The 18885-nt window shown below is 44.9% G+C and overlaps 1 protein-coding gene across 2 annotated transcripts; it reads left to right on the forward strand.

Annotated features, from left to right (window-relative positions):
• Positions 1-1021: 1021 nt before the first annotated feature.
• zdhhc1 (zinc finger DHHC-type containing 1) lies at positions 1022-16411 on the forward strand. Of its 2 annotated transcripts, none has more exons than XM_037096068.1 (11): positions 1022-1670; positions 2458-2677; positions 2955-3130; positions 4476-4577; positions 5324-5448; positions 7192-7347; positions 7761-7876; positions 8405-8493; positions 9334-9448; positions 10037-10112; positions 15236-16411. In XM_037096068.1, exons 2-11 carry the CDS (start codon positions 2459-2461, stop codon positions 15724-15726), a joined length of 1665 nt encoding a protein of 554 aa, XP_036951963.1. In that variant the 5' UTR covers positions 1022-1670; position 2458; the 3' UTR covers positions 15727-16411. The 2 variants fall into 2 exon arrangements, with proteins under 2 accessions (XP_036951963.1, XP_036951964.1); XM_037096069.1 differs by having other exon boundaries at positions 1027-1657.
• Positions 16412-18885: the final 2474 nt, after the last annotated feature.

The following is an 18885-nucleotide window of genomic DNA, read 5'->3' on the forward strand; positions in this document are numbered from 1 at the left end:
GTGGTAGATCTCAGTGAGAGCTTTCCATCGGGGGTTGTGCCGCTTCTCTGAGCACTACTGCTGAGATATGACCCTTAACGACGTACAAGTAAGCAAACTTTGGAGCCCTCTAGCACCCCCGGCAGCAACTTAGAGCGTCATGGAAGCAATCTCCTGACCCTGAGGTTGAGGCTGAGGCTGACCCCCAATTTTCACTGGATACATACACTGCGTTACGGATCCGATCCGGTTTTGCTCCGCTGTCTGACGTCCGGCAATCCCCACCGGTTGCTTTCTGAGTCTGCCATGGTGAGGTACGGTAGACAGCTGGCGTTGCAAGGAGTTCCTGCGATGATCACGTGATCACTCGCGACCGCAGTCGTAGGTCTGTGTTATTAAAAACAACAGCACAAAGTGTGAGACTAAAGAGACTAAAGTGAAACCTATCAGCTCCGCTGGCGTGGCAGAGACGTAACGCAGTGGACACGTATCCACTGAAAATTGGCTGTGAGGCTGAGGCTGACCATGAGGCTGAGGGTGACCATGAGGCTGAGGGTGACCATGAGGCTGACCCTGAGGCTGACCCTGAAGGTGACCATGAGGCTGAGGGTGACCATGAGGCTGACCCTGAGGCTGAGGCTGACCATGAGGCTAACCCTGAGGGTGACCATGAGGCTGAGGGTGACCATGAGGCTGACCCTGAAGGTGACCATGAGGCTGAGGGTGACCATGAGGCTGACCCTGAGGCTGAGGCTGACCATGAGGCTAACCCTGAGGGTGACCATGAGGCTGAGGGTGACCATGAGGGTGACCCTGAGGCTGAGACGTGCATCTCTGCTTCATCATGTCTTTTTGCCTATAAAGACCAATAAAGACATGAAGATGTGACTTTGTATCTGTCCTCTCCGTTTCTGTCCGTGTCTTCAGGTGTCCTTGTATCTGCTGCTCCCTGCTGGACACCACTCATCCACACACTGCGATCAGACCCAGACCGGTCTCTGTGCAGCAGGCAGTGGGCGGGACCAGCGCCAGCGACCAATGACAGCGGACCTGGAGCGTTACCAGGGAGATGGCGTACAGAGCCAGGAGACGGTGGGAGGCAGCAGCTAACAGGCTAACAGGCTAACAGGCTAGTTAGCGGACAGCTGAACCAGCAGTGGCCGTTAAATATTTAAAATCATTAGAACCATTAAAAGTTAAAGCCTGCCGTCTGCCTCGCGCCCCGCAGGCACCGCTTCCGTTCGTCGGCTTTAGCTAACTAGCATGGTTGCCGCGGCTGACCAGCTAGCACTAGCAGTCGGTGGATAGATTAGCACGCTAACCAGTTCCCTGAACTACGGTGTTAATACAACTGTTGTCCGAATACAGCTCGAAGTCATCCGCAGGCTCAGCTCGCTGATGTAGCCGGTTAGCAAGGAGCGACCGCTGCAGCTTAACACGGGTGGTGTCTTCAGCCGGTATGGATGTGAGCTAACAGCTGGACTGGGACGGTCTGACCCGCGTCTGTGGTTCTGAGGACGGAGCCTGAGTGCCGAGCCGAGCCGAATCGAGCCGCGTGGGTCTCCTGAGGAGCAGCTGGTCCTCCCGGGCCGGAGGACGGCAGACCTCCGATCAGGCCCAGGCTCCGGCATGAGATGACATCCAGCAGAGCGGAGTCCCGTTAACCCGAGCTACACAGGTGAGCTACACAGGTGAGCTGCTCTCTTATCTGTTCGACCAGAGCTAACGTTACACAGGTGAGCTGCTGTCAGGCTGTATCAGAATGGTTCAGGTATAAGCAACTCAGACATCAACACCTGTTTGAAATAATGAATAAGTATTAACAATTAACAATATTAATGTGATGAAGTCATTAATCCAACGCCTCCACGTGAATATGTGCTGCTACGACTATTAAGGATCAAATTACCTGACCATTTTGCTGATCATTGTTTGATCTATAAAGTGTCACTCAATAGAAATAAATACTTTCTACACTTTGTGTCACAAAATGTCACAAGTAAAGATCAATCTGCCAATAATTGACTCAGTGGATTCTTCGATTAGTCTTCTCACATGTTGATCACAGTTTTTCTGATTTATATGATACTGATAATGAATTAAAAGCTACAGCAATGAGTCAAGTTAATAGATACATGATTAATTGGTTAATCTGGTTCTGTTTTTATTTAGTGACATGATCTCATACTAAACCTTGTGTGTCACATCACAACACTGTTCACACCTGCTGCCATCATCTGTCCCGAGTGATCCGATCATAGCTGGACACACTCAGAGTCAGGACAGGTGATACCAGCAGGTGTGAACTGATAGAATCAGAGCCAGGACAGGTGATACCAGCAGGTGTGAACAGGGCCTGGAGGATATCACGTTGGTGTTTCCTCTGCAGTTCAATGACGAGTAAAGTTCATGAATGTGATGAAGACCATGCTGAAAACAGAAATTGAACACAATGTGTGGTGATGAATGTGTGTGCAGGATGGACGTGTGCAGTAGGAACCCAAACCGCACGGCGCCGGTGGGCGAGGATGGCCCTCAGCGAGCCGACGTGCCACTCTGCTCGCGGACCAACGGCTGGAGCTGGCCGCCGCACCCCTTCCAGCTGCTGGCCTGGCTGCTCTACATCTTTTTCGCTGTCACCGGCTTCGGCGTGTTCGTCCCCCTGCTGCCGGCTCACTGGATCCCTGCAGGCTACATCGTATCCTCAAACTCTGCAGATGTTTCTCCAACATGTCTGATAGTCACTGATGCATTCTGTATTGATTTGAGTATTGATCAGTGTTGTAGTCAGAGAAAGACGTTTAGCATCACCTTAGTCCTCAAGCTGACAGCTCGGCTGAAACTGAATTCATGTTTCTGTGAGAGAGCAGAACAGGAGGACCGACCATACTGGTGATAATTTTTCAGTTTAAGTGATCTGAGTGGTCCAGAAATGGTGGTCCAGTGTTTTTGTGTGAGTCCTGATCTGAGTTCAGTGTACGGGCGTCATGTTCATGTGTCACCTCTGTGTGCACGTGCTGGCTGTGTCCATCGACCCAGCTGACTACAACGTCAGGTCAAAGAGCGACAAAGGTCCGGTCCCGGTGTTCGACCGCTCTAAACATGCTCACGTCATCGAGAACTGCCACTGCTACCTGTGCCAGGTGGACGTGTGAGTAGCACACACTGCGCACACACAGCCATGGCTGTCTGAAGTGTGTAAATACTGAAGGCACAGACACACAGTATACAGTACATCTGCTGCTCACTTCACATGTTTCTGACACATGTTGAGCTTTGAACATTTTAAATATTACCCAAATTATTAGATTATATATTATTACAAGATTCTTGGTTGTAAATATTTGTCGACTTAAACTTTAACAAAACAGTTAAATGATATGAATGAAAGTATTGACACAGATGATCAGTGCTGATCTGTGTATAGGACTTTTTTCTTACACTTACTGATTTAAGTATAAGAACAGTTTTTCTTTCTTGGCTCCAATCTTAGATTCAGAGCTTCACGCTGCATCCTGTTGTCAGAGGATTGATCCTCAGGTGCTTCAGTGCAGCTTCATGTTGAACTAACAGAGCTATTAATGAACACACAGGTATGTTGTTGTACCTGAGCAGGTGACTGTTTCCTCCACAGTGACAATCTGCTCTCAGTGGACGATACAGTGTCTCTACAGGCTCTCAGTGTTTACTCACACACATACACACACACACACACACACACACACACACACAAACACAAGCAGAGAAGAAAAGACTCCCCTGAGAGTCTTCATGTTTTTAAGATATGTGCCTTATCAAAGTAATCTATTACACCCATGAGTACACTACAAACAGGATCTGCTGACGGCTCATTCAACACTCAAACATGGAGAACATTTGACTATATGTGAAGACACACATATCAAAACTAGGGATCAGTGTGAGGGAAGAGCTCAGGTGTTGTGTGGCGTCTGCATTCTGTCTGAGAGCAGTCAACAGTGTTGTAATATTTGTGTAATCCATTGTTTCAGGAAGAGTTGCTCAGTGCTCAGGCTCTCAGCAGGCTCCATGTTTAATGCATCTTGATGTAAATAATAAAGAGCTCCTTTGATCCTGAGCTGCAGCAGAAACCGGGTCAGTGTGTCAGAGTCCCCCAGGGGGCCTCCGAGAACTGGGTCAGAGAAGATAGACTGACAGACAGAGACCTTGTCCTGGAGAAACCTGTGTCTCTGTGAGGACACTCAGTAGAACAGCAGCTGGTTCCAGCAGTAACAGTTCTACTATAACTATCAGCTGCTTACTGTAGAACTGTTACTGCTGGAACCAGCACTGACCTTCATGATGAACACCTTCATGAGGTCCAGATAAACAGGTTACAGATGTTCAGTCTGAGGCTGCTGGAGCTTCAGTGTTTTATTTGATCTCATCTCCTCTGAGTCAACATGCAGTGAAGACAGCAGGGGGCGCTGGAGAGAGATCCTGCAGGTTAACACCATTACTGTGTGTTTGTGTTTCAGGGGTCCTAAGTCAAAGCACTGCAGTGCCTGTAACAAATGTGTTGCCAACTTCGATCATCACTGTCGGTGGCTCAACAACTGTGTGGGGAGCAGAAACTACAAGTGAGGCTGCTTCACTTCTTCTTCTGCTGTTCTGATGTGAACTGGTGCAGTCTTGGAGGTGTCATGGAGCACATATGTGTGTAACCTGACAGGTGATATGGAGGGCAGCTGGTCATTAAAGGGATATTCTGGTGTAAATTTAATCCATGTTCTAACACACCTTGACACCGAGTATGCCCCCCCCCCCCCAAGACATAAAGTTTGCGGACCGCTAACTTATGTAGTTTTAGCTTCCCCAGAAATGACCGCACAACAACAATACACTGCAGCAAATGGGTCCAAGTATAAATCACCATCAAAAAGCCACAAATAATGCTCAGAACAGCACCAAACTTCAGCAACATCAGAAACAGGGTCCCAGCACATATTTCAAGGCATCAAACATTTGATACCATTGCCGGCTTTGTTGGAAAAGATAAACAAAACTCACCACCGGAGAAGCCTCCTTGTTGTGGGGAAGCCCTGCGAGTCGATTACCGAGTGCAGTAGAGTCCCGCAGTAATGATCATCATTGAGCTGCGGAACTCTACTGCACTCTGTAATCGACTCACAGGTCTTCCCCTCAGCCAGCCTGCAGCTGGAGAGGTGAGGTCCCAACAGTCCTCTGATCATCACACAGTACCACACAGTACTGGTTACTGTGTGGTACTGTGTGTATTCAGTCCTGCTTACTGTAGTGCTATACTGTGATATAGTACAGAGAGAATAACTGATTATTAAAGTACATCTTCTTCTTCACTCTTCAGGTTGTTCCTCCACAGCGTGATCTCGGCTCTGTTGGGTGTGTGTCTGGTTCTGGTTGTGGCCTCCTACGTTTTCATCGAGTTCTTTCTGGACCCGTCCAAACTCCGCACGGACAAACACTTCCTGAGTAAGACCTGACCTCTAGCCCTGAACTAGAGCATATTCAAGCTCTATGTCATCAGGTGATCTCATCACAGACCTGAGAACAGAAGAGAGACAGAAAGACAAACGGCATCCCAGACGATCACAGGTGGAAGTTGAGAAGTGTTCAGATCCTGTGTAATTCATCAGGTCTGAGTTCAGATCTGAAACCAGAATAGAACCACATTCTATCAGTGTCACTTATCTCTTTATAAAAGCAAGGAATCTGTGTGTGTGTGTGTGTGTGTGTGTGCGCGCGCGTGCGTGCGTGCGCACCTCAAATATCTGCAGATCAGGATCAGACTGACCTGAGATTTTCAACATGGCTGCTACTTGGTTTAAGGGTGCGCAACGTCGGATTTGTTTGGACTACAATGATATCGTTAATAAATTATTTCATAAATGATTTACGAATTCTGCTAGCATTGTCAACCAGAACCATGTGCGCACCAGAGCCAGTCACTGCAGTGCTCACCCCCACGCCCCACCTCCTGAGTCGACAGATGTGCCGGTCCGTCCAAAACACGTGACCAATTTAAGATGATGTAGCAGCGAGACACAGTTTCTGTGAGTCTCGGTTTCGACATATGTGTTGGTGCGGCCTTCAAACTATATACCAATTTCATGTTGATAAGCCAAGTAAAAGTGAACTTATGATAAATAATGTCCGCCATGTGTTTGCTGCGTGTTTGGTGCAGGAAGAAACCATCAAAACGGGCTTTCGTCACGAAATTGTCCGCAAGCAGGAAGTGTTTGTAAGCAACAAAACAACCTGTTCTACTCCCTTTCCTATTGGTGGAAAAAGGCACCACACCAACCAATCACAAAATGATATGGTAAACCACGTGATTTGGTTGCTGAGGAACAGGTGGAAGTTGAGGGAGGGACGGCGGCGAAAGAGTGACAGCGACGGTGACAGAGAGACAGCGATAGAGATAGTGAGTTTTGAGAGTTGAGAGATTTGTGACATTTGGCGTGTTTGGAGTGTATAGTTAGTGTGTTATATAGTGTTTGGTGTAGTGTGTTTAGTGTGTAGTGTAGTTGTTTTTTTGTCTAATGAGTCAAAACAATGGCGACGGCTGAATGTTGCATATAACTTTGTAAATTTCAAAAACTTGTGCACAAATTTAGCAAACAACAATTTATATTTGCATGATAAATAATAAAGACATATTTGTGGTTTTCACAGTAAAAAGTGTTAATACAGTATGTCAAAACAAAAAAATAACTGTACAGGGACACGTGAGGTTGTGCTAAAAATAATGACACCAAGCAAGGCAAGGCAAATAGTTTTTAAGGTGAAATATAATGGCAAAATCAAAAATAGTCAAAAACGGCCTATTATACCCTGGAATATCGAATTTCACATCAAACCTAAGTATCCCTGAAGTCCCACCTTCAAACACAGCCTCCCACTTTTCTATAGGAATACATATTTCTTACGGGCACTGCACTACTACTACAAATAACATGCATGACACTGATAGAATCTGGTTCTGTTCTATTACCTGTCAGTCTGATTAGTGCCCAGATGAGGCGGACAGACAAACCCTTCAGAATGAAAGTTTGTCTCATCAGCATGCAGAACAATTCAGAGGTTCTACAGAGAACCTGAAGAACGATAAATGAAGATCTTTATCAGGAATAAGTTGATATCTGCATTCAAGTGTGTGTGTGTGTGTGTGTGTGCGTGCGTGCGTGTGCGTCCGTGTGTGTGTGTGTCTGTCAGTGATGAATGAGACGGCGGTGTGGTTGGTCTTCCTGCCTGTCGCTCCTCTCAGCTCAGCAGCAGCAGTGATTCCTGCTCTGGCTGCGGTCACCATCGCTCTGGGGCTGCTGTCCTCTGTGCTGCTCTGTCACCTGCTCTGTTTCCACTTCTACCTCAGTAAGACACACACCAAACACGCACAACAACACACACACGCACACAGTCTTATTGATGGTGAAGTTGTTAGCTTTGCTGTGCAGAGTGATTTATTTGAATTTGACACCTTATACTTGCAGGATTTACAGTGAGTGTTGTGACAAATCTGAACTCTGTCTTTTTTTTTGAATGAATGTAACATCTGGAGACAACAGTCAAACTTTACAGATGAACAATGAGTAAATATTTGGATTCTGGATTATTACAAGTGGAGGTGGTGTCAAAAGGATGTTTATCAAAGCAGAGCTTGTAGGGATTCTTTCAGTCACTTTTAAACAATATTAAACACATCCTCTTTTTTTCTCTCCCCTGATTCAGTTGTTTCCTCATAGCAGATGTGTTAATGATCATGTTGTTCACTGTTGTGTGAGCAGTGTGGAACAGGCTCAGTACGTACGAGTATATCGTCCGGCAGCGTCACCGCCACGACAGCAGAGACTCCAAGAAACCAGGATCAGTGAGGGAGATGGCTGTTCCATCAGTCGTCAAGGTAACTGAGGCCCCGCTAACGGCCATTTTGGGTCTGATGACCTCCATCCACAAACAGCCAATTTAACTTTATTTATACAGCAGAATAGCACAATTCACAGGTTTGCCCTCAGAGCTTCGATTCACACAAAGAAAAAGTTGTAATTCCTGATGTGTGATCAGCTGATGTTGATTCACAGGGTTCATCCTGAACCCACCTGAGACAGAACATCACTTTACTATCTTTTACTGTATGAAACCCAACATCATCAATGTTCATACAAATGTTAAATCTAAGAGCAGTCTGTCATCTGATCACATCACTGTGGTTTCCTTTAAACATCATTATTCAGATAACAGAGTTTATTCATCACTTCCATCACTCAACATTTATCACAGTGAGGGGATTTATTTACCTTATTTACCTGTGAGTGTAAAACATCACCGCAGGTGAGCTGTAGTTCGATTATTTTTGTTGTTTCATCTCCTGTCTGTCTGTCTGTCCTCTCTGTCCCCCTCATCTGTTTCTGTCCTCTCTGTCCACCCTCAGGACATGAACTATTCAGGGACTCTGGGTTATACCAACCCTCAGCTGGACGTGCAGGAACCTACCACTGTGGCAGTGCAGGGGGAGGCAGGGTGAGTCCTGATCCTGTAAACACACAGTGTCTTCGGGGTCCAGCCCCCATGGTCTGCTGTGATTGGCTGAAGCTGACCAGCCCGTTATGTCTCAGCCGGGTACAGTCAGCTTATTACACAATGAGCCTGGACCTCATCGCCATGGAGACCGTTTTCTTTACAGAAAACAAAGCGCGTGACATGAAATTCTTTGGCCCTACTTCCAGGAAGCAAACAAAGTGTGTATTGTGTGTGTGTTTGAGCTGTGGGAGGAGGGGTGTGTGTGTGTGTGTGTGTGTGTGTGTGTGTGTGTGTGTGTGTGTGTGTGTGTGTGTGTGTGTGTGTGTTAGTTCAACAGAAGGTCTTCATAAATAACAGAGGCAAATACTGTAGTGACACACAAAATGAACAAACTATAACAAGATGGTAGAACACCACAAAGAGGACAGAGCTGATTCTAACACCAGGTCCACTGACATACAGGACCACTTGAGCTCCACTTCAGGTCCAGTAGCTACCAGAAGTGCCGCCTTGCCCGTCAGAACAGAGTTAAAGAGGTTGTGGTTTAAAGATCAGTGGCTTTTAAAACATCTTGATGAAAGTGTATTTTGGATAAAGCAGTGTGGAGCGCCAGTGTGACTGCTGCACCGTTAACTTTAATGATTTAACTTAAGAAGACATGTGGACCAGCGCCGCGGCCAGCAGGTGAGCTGTACCACTGGAGAACAGAACAGAACAGAACTGGATCTGCTGCCAACGTGTTTCAGTAAACAGCCTGCTGACTTCACTGACCCAATCACACAGTCTCAATCAGAGGTGGATCTATGCAGGGTGTAACCTGTGTGTGTGTGTGTGTGTTAGGTTCCAGGCTAACGGTAGAGTGAGGACTGTGTCCAGTCCTGTTATGGAGGAAGAAACCCCACCCACTATGTCTACAGAGCTAACCCCAGCTGCACACACACACCGACACACTAAGGTAACAGACACACACATACACACACATACACACACACACACTAGAGTAAACTCACCAAATCACACACAGGTACTTGACTGTCACCATGGTTACACAGAGGTCCACAGTGTGTCTGTCTGACTTCAGTCATACTATGGTATGTTCACTGTCATCACGTTCATATAAGCTGCTGTAAGACTGAACTGAAGATGCAATAATACAGTGATGCCCTCGACAGCCTGGACCTCCACAGGTCTACATGGTCTACAGGGTCTACAGGGTCTACAGGGTCAACATTAAATCAGTGAAGTCAGGTGATGTCTGCAGCCCCAGCAGTAAGGCTGCAGAGGTGGTCCTCTGGACCAGACTGGACCACTTCAGCTCCTCCTGAATGCACCCACAAAGTCTGAAGGACCGCAGAGTCTAATTTGAACACACATGCACTCTCAGACATTTTGATCGGAATGCTCCTTTCTGATTGGATGATGAGCAGCAGCCCTGTTAGTTTACACCAACAGTAAAAGTCACTGGAGCGCCACACGAGACAGACAGAATGGGCCGACACGTTCAGGCACCTTGTAACCACAGACACAAACTGTGTTTTCACAGAAAAAGAAAAAGAAGGTCCGAAAAGTTCCAGCAGAGTTGGCCAGGGAGCGCCGCCTGAGTACAGCCCTGCCCCCAGGTACACACACACACACACACACACAGAAGTGCGTCCAGCACTGACTTCTTCACAATTAACTATGAAAACTGAATTTAAAAATGGTGTGGTAATATTTTGATGAGGAAAACAGAGGCTAAAATCAGGCTAAAAAATGCTCATATGCTAATTAAACATAGTTAAAAACATGTGTACACAGGGTTGTAATTTCATCATTTTAGAGGCAAGGTCATTTGGCCTTTTTTAGGGGCACCAAGGCCACATGACAGGGCACTAAGGCCATTGAGTAAAACTGGATTATTTACCTTTAAGATTGATACCATAACATCCTAATTTATAATAAGACATGGATTATGTATTAAAACATTTTTGATACCAGTGTCAAGTTAATGTTACATTAGAAAACAGTGTTTTTTTTTTTTTTAAAGTAGGGTTAGGGTTAGGTGATTTGGTGATACGACACTGAATATTAGTGACAGTATTAGATATTAAATATCTCCCAATAGAAATTCCCCAAAATTATGGCAAAGCACATTTTTTCCAAACAAACAGTTATATAATGACTAGCAGGAGACCAGCGATGTATGAAGTGATTTTGGTGACAGTACACTGAATAAAAGGGAAGTTATTTAATATTTCTCTTTTCGGTGTTGCACTTTGTAGACGGTCCCTGTGCCCTCGTCTCACAGGCAGCTGTCCATAGAGACCAGTGTCAATGTCCAGCTCGGAAGATCGCGCGTTTTGATGAAAATACGGTTGTAGCTCGTTGTCTACCTAACTAAGGTAGTCAAGAGTCGTCATTTGTTTTTAACAATGTTTCGCTTATGAGTTATTGATGCGTTAAGTTCAAATCTGTGAATATATTTCCAACTTTACCAAACTAAATCCTACCACATGAGTCAGTAACATATTATATTAAAACCGGCTGAGCTCGCTTACTGTGCTGTAAGTGTCGTTCTTCCATTTTGAGATGCTTTCACGTGAGATCATCGATGTGATGAGACTCCACCTGCATGAACTCACTGAAGTTCTATTCAAGGCAAGCCCACTATGCTGCACTGGGGATTTTTACATGGATCTTGGACAGGGCCAGGGGCATGAAGGCCACTGTGGCCGTATGATGATTTTTTTTTTTTCATGGGGCATCAAGGTCAAAGTGTGGGGGAGCGGCGGCCATGGCCACAGTGAAATTCCCATACTGGTGCACACAGTACTTGAACTCTTTCAGTAAAATACACACTCAACATCGTGTCATCATTGCAGAGCATCAGTAGTATTGAAAACACCAAAAAGAAAACAAATTATCATCCAGTGGGACAACAAACATTTAGAAAGTGAACTGCTGCAGAGTTTCCTCCTGCAAATGAAGTCAGCAGCTTTAATACACAACACCAGAACTCCACATCTGTGTTACTGTTTGTTCAGCACCTGTCTCAGCCTCCTCAACAAATTCTAAACATGATCAATCTTTTTAATCAGAGTTCAGGAAGTAGAAAAAGTTGGAGTAAATCTGCTTTGTCTGTAATACAGTTTAACATCGCTGTGGTTCAGGAATAACTGTGGGTGTATGGAGGCAGATAAAACTCTCTGTCAGCCTCTCCAGAGCTGGGCGGTAAATCAGTAAAATCCATTCAATTGTAGTTCGGTTCTGTAGCGTCAGACCTCGAACAAACCACGGTCCACTGCAAAGTTTGTTTAAAGGCTGTTGCAACTAAAGACAGCGGACCGACCCCTTTACCTCAGCCTCTCAAACAGAATCAGTACAGTATCACAGTGGGACACTTGTTGTTCACTAAGTACAGACCACTGCAGCCCACAAACACCCACTATAAAACATTAGCAGCCGACATTAGCAGAATCATTTAATCATTGTGTTCCGCATGAGAAGAAATAGTCCCGGTGGACAGCTGTTACAGATGCAGTCATGCTGCATATCATTTAAGACATGCTGCCTGTATATACAGTGGAGAAGCCAGAGGTTCATCCACATGCTGAAAACTTTGGACCTCAGGTTTGTGTTACGAAGCCGCAACGAGCTTAAAGCCAGAGGAAGCAGACAGCTGATGTCCTGAACATCTGCAACATGCCATGTTTACTGTGCCGCATGCAGATTTTTACTGGTGTTTACACATCTGCACGGACACAACATACTGTTTGTAAACAAAAGGCACTTGTTGCAAAATAAAGCATTTAATGAAAGTTATGTTCACACTTTATTAATCCCAATGTTTTTATAACAGCATGTAGTCTGACATGTTACATTTATGTTTAAGAAAGCTTTTTATCAGAAAGGGACACGTGTTTACAATGGCAGGGCAATAAAAGCATTAAAACAAAAGCAATGCTTTTAATAGTTTCTTTGTCATTTGAAGTTTGCTTGTGAGAAGGAAACAAAATTGATTAAAATTGTAAATTGGGGATGCTAGTGAGCAGGCGATGGAGTAGGCAGCACAAGTAACATACTCTGCTGAATTTTGATTTAAAAGTTTTTCTTAGGCACCTTATATCAACAGAAAACTACAACACATCACTCTGAGTTAATTCTTTTTCATTTTATGTCATTTTTATTACAATACTGCAGTGCAAACGGTCAACAATTTGGGAAAATTTAATTTCACCAGAAGAGCCTCTACAACTGGGCCCAAAGCCTCAAGCTCAAATTATTCACCACCCAGCTGTAGCACTGAGACACCTCAGCCTGATGACCAAATGGATGTTGCGGGCCTGAAGGCAGAAATCCTCTCCTTGTTGAAAACAGACATTGCTGTGCTGCTCAGGTCGGAACTGAAGACTGCTCTGGCTGAAGATTTTATACATAGATTTTTTTTTTTTTTTAACTTGGTTCACACACACACCCACATACTTCAAACCCACCCACCCACACAGTCTATTGCATGTTCTCATGACCCACACTGATGATTATGCGTAGTAGAGGGGGGGGCTGGGGGAGTTAAGTGTTCAAAAGTCTGATTGGGTACCATATAGTGAGGCGGTGTGTCAACACACTCTCTATGGTGGAACGGTAGAAGGAACGTAGCAGGTGCACATCCACGTCACATTTCCTCAGCAGTCTTAGGAAGTGTAGCCTCTGCTGGGCCTTTCCGACTACCGCTGACGTGTTGGTGGACCACGATAGGTTGTTCGCCACCCCAAGAAACTTGGAAGAAGAGACTCTCTCCACACAGTCACCCTCTATCTGTAGTGGGGCAGGGTCAGCTCTCTTCCTCCTCCAGTCCATCACCATCTCCTTTGTTGTGCTGGCATTCAGCAGGAGGTTATTCGCTGAGCACCAGGCTGCGAGCCTCTGGACCTCCTCCCTGTATGCTGTCTCATCACCGCCAGAGATGAGGCCTACCACTGTTTTGTCATCCACGAATTTAACAATGATGTTAGAGTGGTGGAGTGGGACACGGTCGTATGTGCATAGAGAATACAGGAAGGGGCTTAACACACAGCCCTGAGGTGAGCCTGTGCTCAGTGTCCGAGTGGTGGATGTTAGGGTCCCAAACCTCACTGTCTGTGGCCGGTCTGTCAGGAAGCTGTTTATCCAGTCACGGGAATCCCAGGTCAGTTAACTTCTGGAAGAGGATGCTTGGCAGTATGGTGTTGAATGCCGAACTAAAATCGACAAACAGCATCCTGACATAGTTCCCCAACCCCTCTTTGTGGCTCGCAGCAGTGTGGAGGACGGTGGCTATGGCATCTGCTGTTGACCTTATAGGCAAACTGGTGCTGGTTGAATTTCTGGGGGAGGCAGGACTTCCCTCTCCATCGTGGCACCTGACAGGGCTTTCCCCCATCGCCCCTACTATTTGCTATTGCGATTGAGCCACTGGCTTTATGTGGTGAAGCCAATACAAAGGGAATACAGAGATATGACTTGTATGATAAGGTGTCCCTGTATGCTAATGATATGTTTTTATATCTGTCCCATCCTTCAACTAGTCTATCAAATACTCTGAACCTGCTAGAGGAATTTGGCAAAATATTAGGATACAAAATTAACCTACAAAAGAGTAAAATTATGCCAGTCAACACAGCAGCTAAGCAAACTGACTTTGGTTTATTCCCATTTAAAGTCAGTGCACAGAAATTTAGATACTTAGGAATCTGGATAACACATGCCTTTATAAACACATTCAAAGCTAACTTTTCAATACTATTAACCCACCATAAGCGAGATTTGGAACATTGGTGTTTACTCCCCCTGTCACTAGGAGGCAAAATTAACATAATTAAAATGAATGTTTTGCCAAAATTTCTTTATATTTTTAAATGCATTCCCCTACACGTATCTAAATCCTTCTTTGTGTCAGTGGACAATTTGGTGTCAGGGTTTATCTGGAGTAAGAAAGACTCTCGAATTCGGAAAAGGATCTTACAAAAGAATATGATAGCTTTTGCATCTCTCATAACTAGGTGATTAATACTCTGTAAGTGGAAGGAAAAACTTCTCCCAATCTTGAAGATGTGGATCAATGACCTTCTACCATTTGGTATTGGAGAAGATTCGCTATTCTACAAGAGGACGTATTCAAAATGTTTATGCTACATGGAAACCTAGAGAAATTAGATGTAACTAATATTGGTGTTTTATATGACTGATCCTATAATGAGTATAGTTTATAGTGTAAGGACCATTCTTACTGATTTTAAATTTCCTTATGTATCGTACTGTTTTGTTTTAGTCATGTTTTTACTTTATTACTATTATTTATGTGTATGTGTGTATGCATATGTGTGTGTGTATATATATGTATTTTAAATTTATTTATTCTCTATATGTAATTTTGATATGTAAGTAATGCATGTTGTATACAAGTCCAATCAATACCAGGTTGTTGAATGGTACAACAATGTTGTTGCAGGGACTGGCTCTGTTGGAGTGGGGGGGCGGGGATATGATATTTATACTTGTAATACTTTTGCTCACCCATGCTTCTGATTTTATGTACTTTGTGTACTCTCTATGTGTAAATATCAATAAAAAGACTTGGAGCCAAAAAATGAAAAAATCGTAAATCGAGTTTGGTGTGAAATGGAAAGATTCAATTTTCAGGCCATATGGCTTCTGTGCTGCAGCTTCTCTCAGAACCACTTTATTTTATTCCTCCTGACTCTGTCTGTGCTTTGTCATCCTGCAGATCCCAGCAGTGTGTCCACTGTGTCTCTGGGTCAGAGGCTTCCTTTCCCAGCATTCCCTCTGAGGTCCTCCCTGCCCCCCCTGGCCCCCACTGTCCAGGCAGCAGCCCCTCCGGCTGAGTACCACTCCGACTCTGCAGAGTCTCTGGAAGAGATCCCGGTCGTGTTGGCCAAACTGGGCTCTTCGTCTTCTGCTGCTGTGGGAGACGCCTCCACGTCTTCACACAGAGTCATTCCTGCCTTCCCTCCACCCTCCCCCCAGCCCAGGACTAAGAGGAAGGCCTCCTCCTCCCGCACGAATAAGAGTACTGTGGAGCTGAGGTTTGAAATGGCCTGCACCCATCCTCCGACCGTGTTCGTCAGCAGGGCCAGCAGAGAGGCCCCAGATGGTGACCTCAGTCTGGGCAGGAGGCTGACCAGCTCTACGCCCGGGTCCAGACCAGCATCTCGGGCGTCACTGGGCTCAGGTGTAGCCTCCTGGAAGGAGGTGTAACCTTAGCAGACTCCTGTTATCTTCTGCAATCACCTGCACAACAGTTATTTTATTGAACTTTTAGTTATTTTGTATCTGTGATAATTTATTGGTTTTGAAGATGACTTTTTAATTTAAATGCCAAAGGTGAGCGTCCGTCTGTCTCCTTCCACCTGAATGAATTTGGACCTGCGGACTTCAATGAAAGTCTTCAGTGTTTGTGTCTCTGCTGGTGTTCCTGTGGAGACACTCCCAGTTGTTTTTATGTTTCCCAGTTGACATGTCCTCTTCTGTGTCCTGCTTGTCTCCATGGTAACTTGGGGCCAGAGGGATGTAGTGCTGACATCACTTCCTTTCTCTTCCGTTACCTCACATCTCTGCAGCAGCAGTAACCTTGAATATGCTGCTAAATCACAGTCATGCTAAAGCTAATGCTAACGCTCAGCATACAGGTTCTGTTCTGTCACTGTCTAACATCTGTGGACCTCAAAGGACCAATACTCCATACATACCATAATAATTAATCCGATCGTTAATATTAAATCCATAAAACATACATAAATGATCATGTGATTATTAAACCACTTAATAAAAAAGATAATTTATGTAAACTTAAAATTTGATGTAATCATTAAACTTGTTTATTGTTATTTATTGATGTTTTTTATTTTTAATAAAGTTCCACTTTTGTCAATTTCACTTTCAATCAGCCGCCTCTATCATCTTTTGTTTGTGTAGCGCCCCCTGGCTGCCTCGCTGCAGCTCAAGGGTTTGTCATGGGGCAGTTAGTGAACTCCTCCTCCTCTCAGTTGCACCATCCTCGCTGCCCTGTAGATTCAGGGATCCTGTGCCAATTCTCTGCCTCCTATGTTTGAAAGTCTCCAGCATTTGTCCACTCACCATCCCCACAGCTGCAATTCAGCCACTGTATCAGCCAACTTGAAGACAGTTGTCCATCTCCCTACATGTCGCTTCCTTTTTCTCTGCAGTCGTAGGCTCTTCTTCCGTCTCATCATTGGGGCCTTCTCCTTTTTCTTAGTAAAGTAGATCTCTGAAGATGTTTGTTTTCCTCTAATTTCAGCTAGCTTGAGGGCTTATTTTTTGGGGTATACTGGGCATGTCATTGGTGCCGTGTGAGTGGCAGCCCGCTACAGCAGCTCTCACTCACTTTTGAGCTTTTCCTCCTTATATATTTTTACTTTTGTATTTTTAAACTGTTTTTAATCACATCTCTTTGGCGCTCTCTCTCTGGGCAGTATGGAGACCAGACTTGCTTTTTCCTTCTGGTCTTATTACTGCTTTTTTCACTGTTTTCTGCTGTGTCCGTGCGCCTTTACGCAGCCCTATAGTTTACAGTAGGGATCAGCTGTCAGCCCTCAGTAGCGCTGTGGTGCTGCATGGATGATTTTCAAATATAGTGGGCAGACAGGATGGCAGAGCAGTAAGAGGAAAGGAGGAGGGCTGGCTGTGTTTGTTAATGAAAGATGGTGTAACTCTGGGCACATCACTGTTAAAGAACAGATCTGCAGTGAGGATATCAACATTTTAGCAGTTAGCATGAGGCCGTACTGTAACAATCACCTTCAGTTATTTACTCAAATAAGGAAAAGTACAAACGCAAAGCATGCGCTAATGTTTATGTATCGCTATGGGTCACGGCTGCAGCAGGACATTTCAGAATGGTTAGTGTGTCTGAATAATGTTAGTTTGTTCGTATGTGTTGTTACAGTCACTGCCATGAAGCTAGTGAAAGCTGTGTTTGTCTCCAACTCAGTCTCCAAACTCTTGGACACTGTTCACATCGTCTCTGTCTCCAGTCTGCACGTTTCCAGACTTTTTACTGTGACAACCAAGCTCCATCGTAATATCATTAACATTAAACTTGCTTCAAATGCCATTGCATAGTGGACTGAAGCAGAGCTAACTAGTTAGCCAGTTTCCAGCTGACTTCATCAGACTTGTAGACAACTGTAAATACTAACAAACCGTGGTGACACTTACCTGTGGCTCAGGTGCAACTGCTGGGTCCGGTAACCCTTTTGTGAGGGTCAGTGTCGAGGCAAAGCCTGCTTTGTACTGACCCTCATTACTGAAGCAGTCCGATGTGAAGAGGTTAGCACACACACACATGCTAACATGAACCTGATTCTGACTGGAACAGGTATGTGTCAAGCGCGACTAGAGGAGCATTCGGTTGTTAATAAAAGAGAATCTGTTTTTCAAAATAAAACAACTTTCACAGTGTGATCGTCAATATAATGGAAATAAAATAAAGTAGTTATTCTATCTCTGTGGCCCGATACCAAACAACCCATGGACTGGTACAAGTCAGGGACCGCTGATTCAGAGTGAAAAACGTAACATTGTCACTTCCACATCCAGGACGTTTTGGTGGGTCAAGATCTCAATCACTATACATTAAAACAGCATCCATATGATTATAAACTGTCAGCAGGTTTTCTGTGTGAATTACACAGTGGTTCATCTTTAAGGTGGAGCTGCTTTGCTCTGTGTGAAAAGGGCTAGTCAGACTGATCCATGCTTACAACTAGCAGCCAGTTAGCTTAGCTTAGCATAGCATCAAGACTGAAAACAGAGGGAAACAGCTCGCAGTCACCAAGCTGATCAACACCTTTTATCTCGTCTGTTTGTCTTAAAACAACCTATCACCATTTCACGTTATTTTCTGGACTGTTGATTGGCTGGTCACCAAGCAGGTAGTTTCCCTGTTCCCAGAGTTTATGCTAAGTGGAGCTAATGAGTTTAGCATCGAGCTAATGTATTTCACTGAATGTCGAACTGTTCCTGTCAGAGTCTTGATATCTACCTGCAGTCTGTCCGGTCACATTCAGGATGTTTGGCTGTAGACGTCGTAGGCGTTTGGGATTTTTTTTTCACAGTTGTGAGAAATTACATAGTCTTCCTGTTAGTGGTAAGGACAGGAGGAGGAAGGGAGAATGTCGCATTGTTTGAGGTGTCACAAGAGCCACAGGTGGGGGCACATCCCCCACATGAGAAGATACAGAAGTTTTAGATAAGATGACATTTGCTGTCCCATTTGTTACATCAAAGAGTCACTGTCCTGGGAAGACAGGACACACCCAGACATCAAAGAGTCAGTATAATGTAAAGAAAATGTTTTATGACTGTTGTAAATGAAGGTAACCTCCTCTCTGATTC

This window comes from Acanthopagrus latus, chromosome 4 (genome assembly GCF_904848185.1).
Source record: "Acanthopagrus latus isolate v.2019 chromosome 4, fAcaLat1.1, whole genome shotgun sequence".
Lineage (NCBI taxonomy): Eukaryota > Metazoa > Chordata > Actinopteri > Spariformes > Sparidae > Acanthopagrus > Acanthopagrus latus.

Coding starts and splice junctions, on each gene's coding strand:
- zdhhc1 (XM_037096068.1), top strand. CDS start 2,459: ATGGACGTGTGCAGTAGGAACCCAAACCGCACGGCGCCGGTGGGCGAG. Junction 4,578..5,323: donor GTGGGGAGCAGAAACTACAA/GTGAGGCTGCTT, acceptor TTCACTCTTCAG/GTTGTTCCTCCACAGCGTGA. Junction 10,113..15,235: donor GAGTACAGCCCTGCCCCCAG/GTACACACACAC, acceptor GTCATCCTGCAG/ATCCCAGCAGTGTGTCCACT.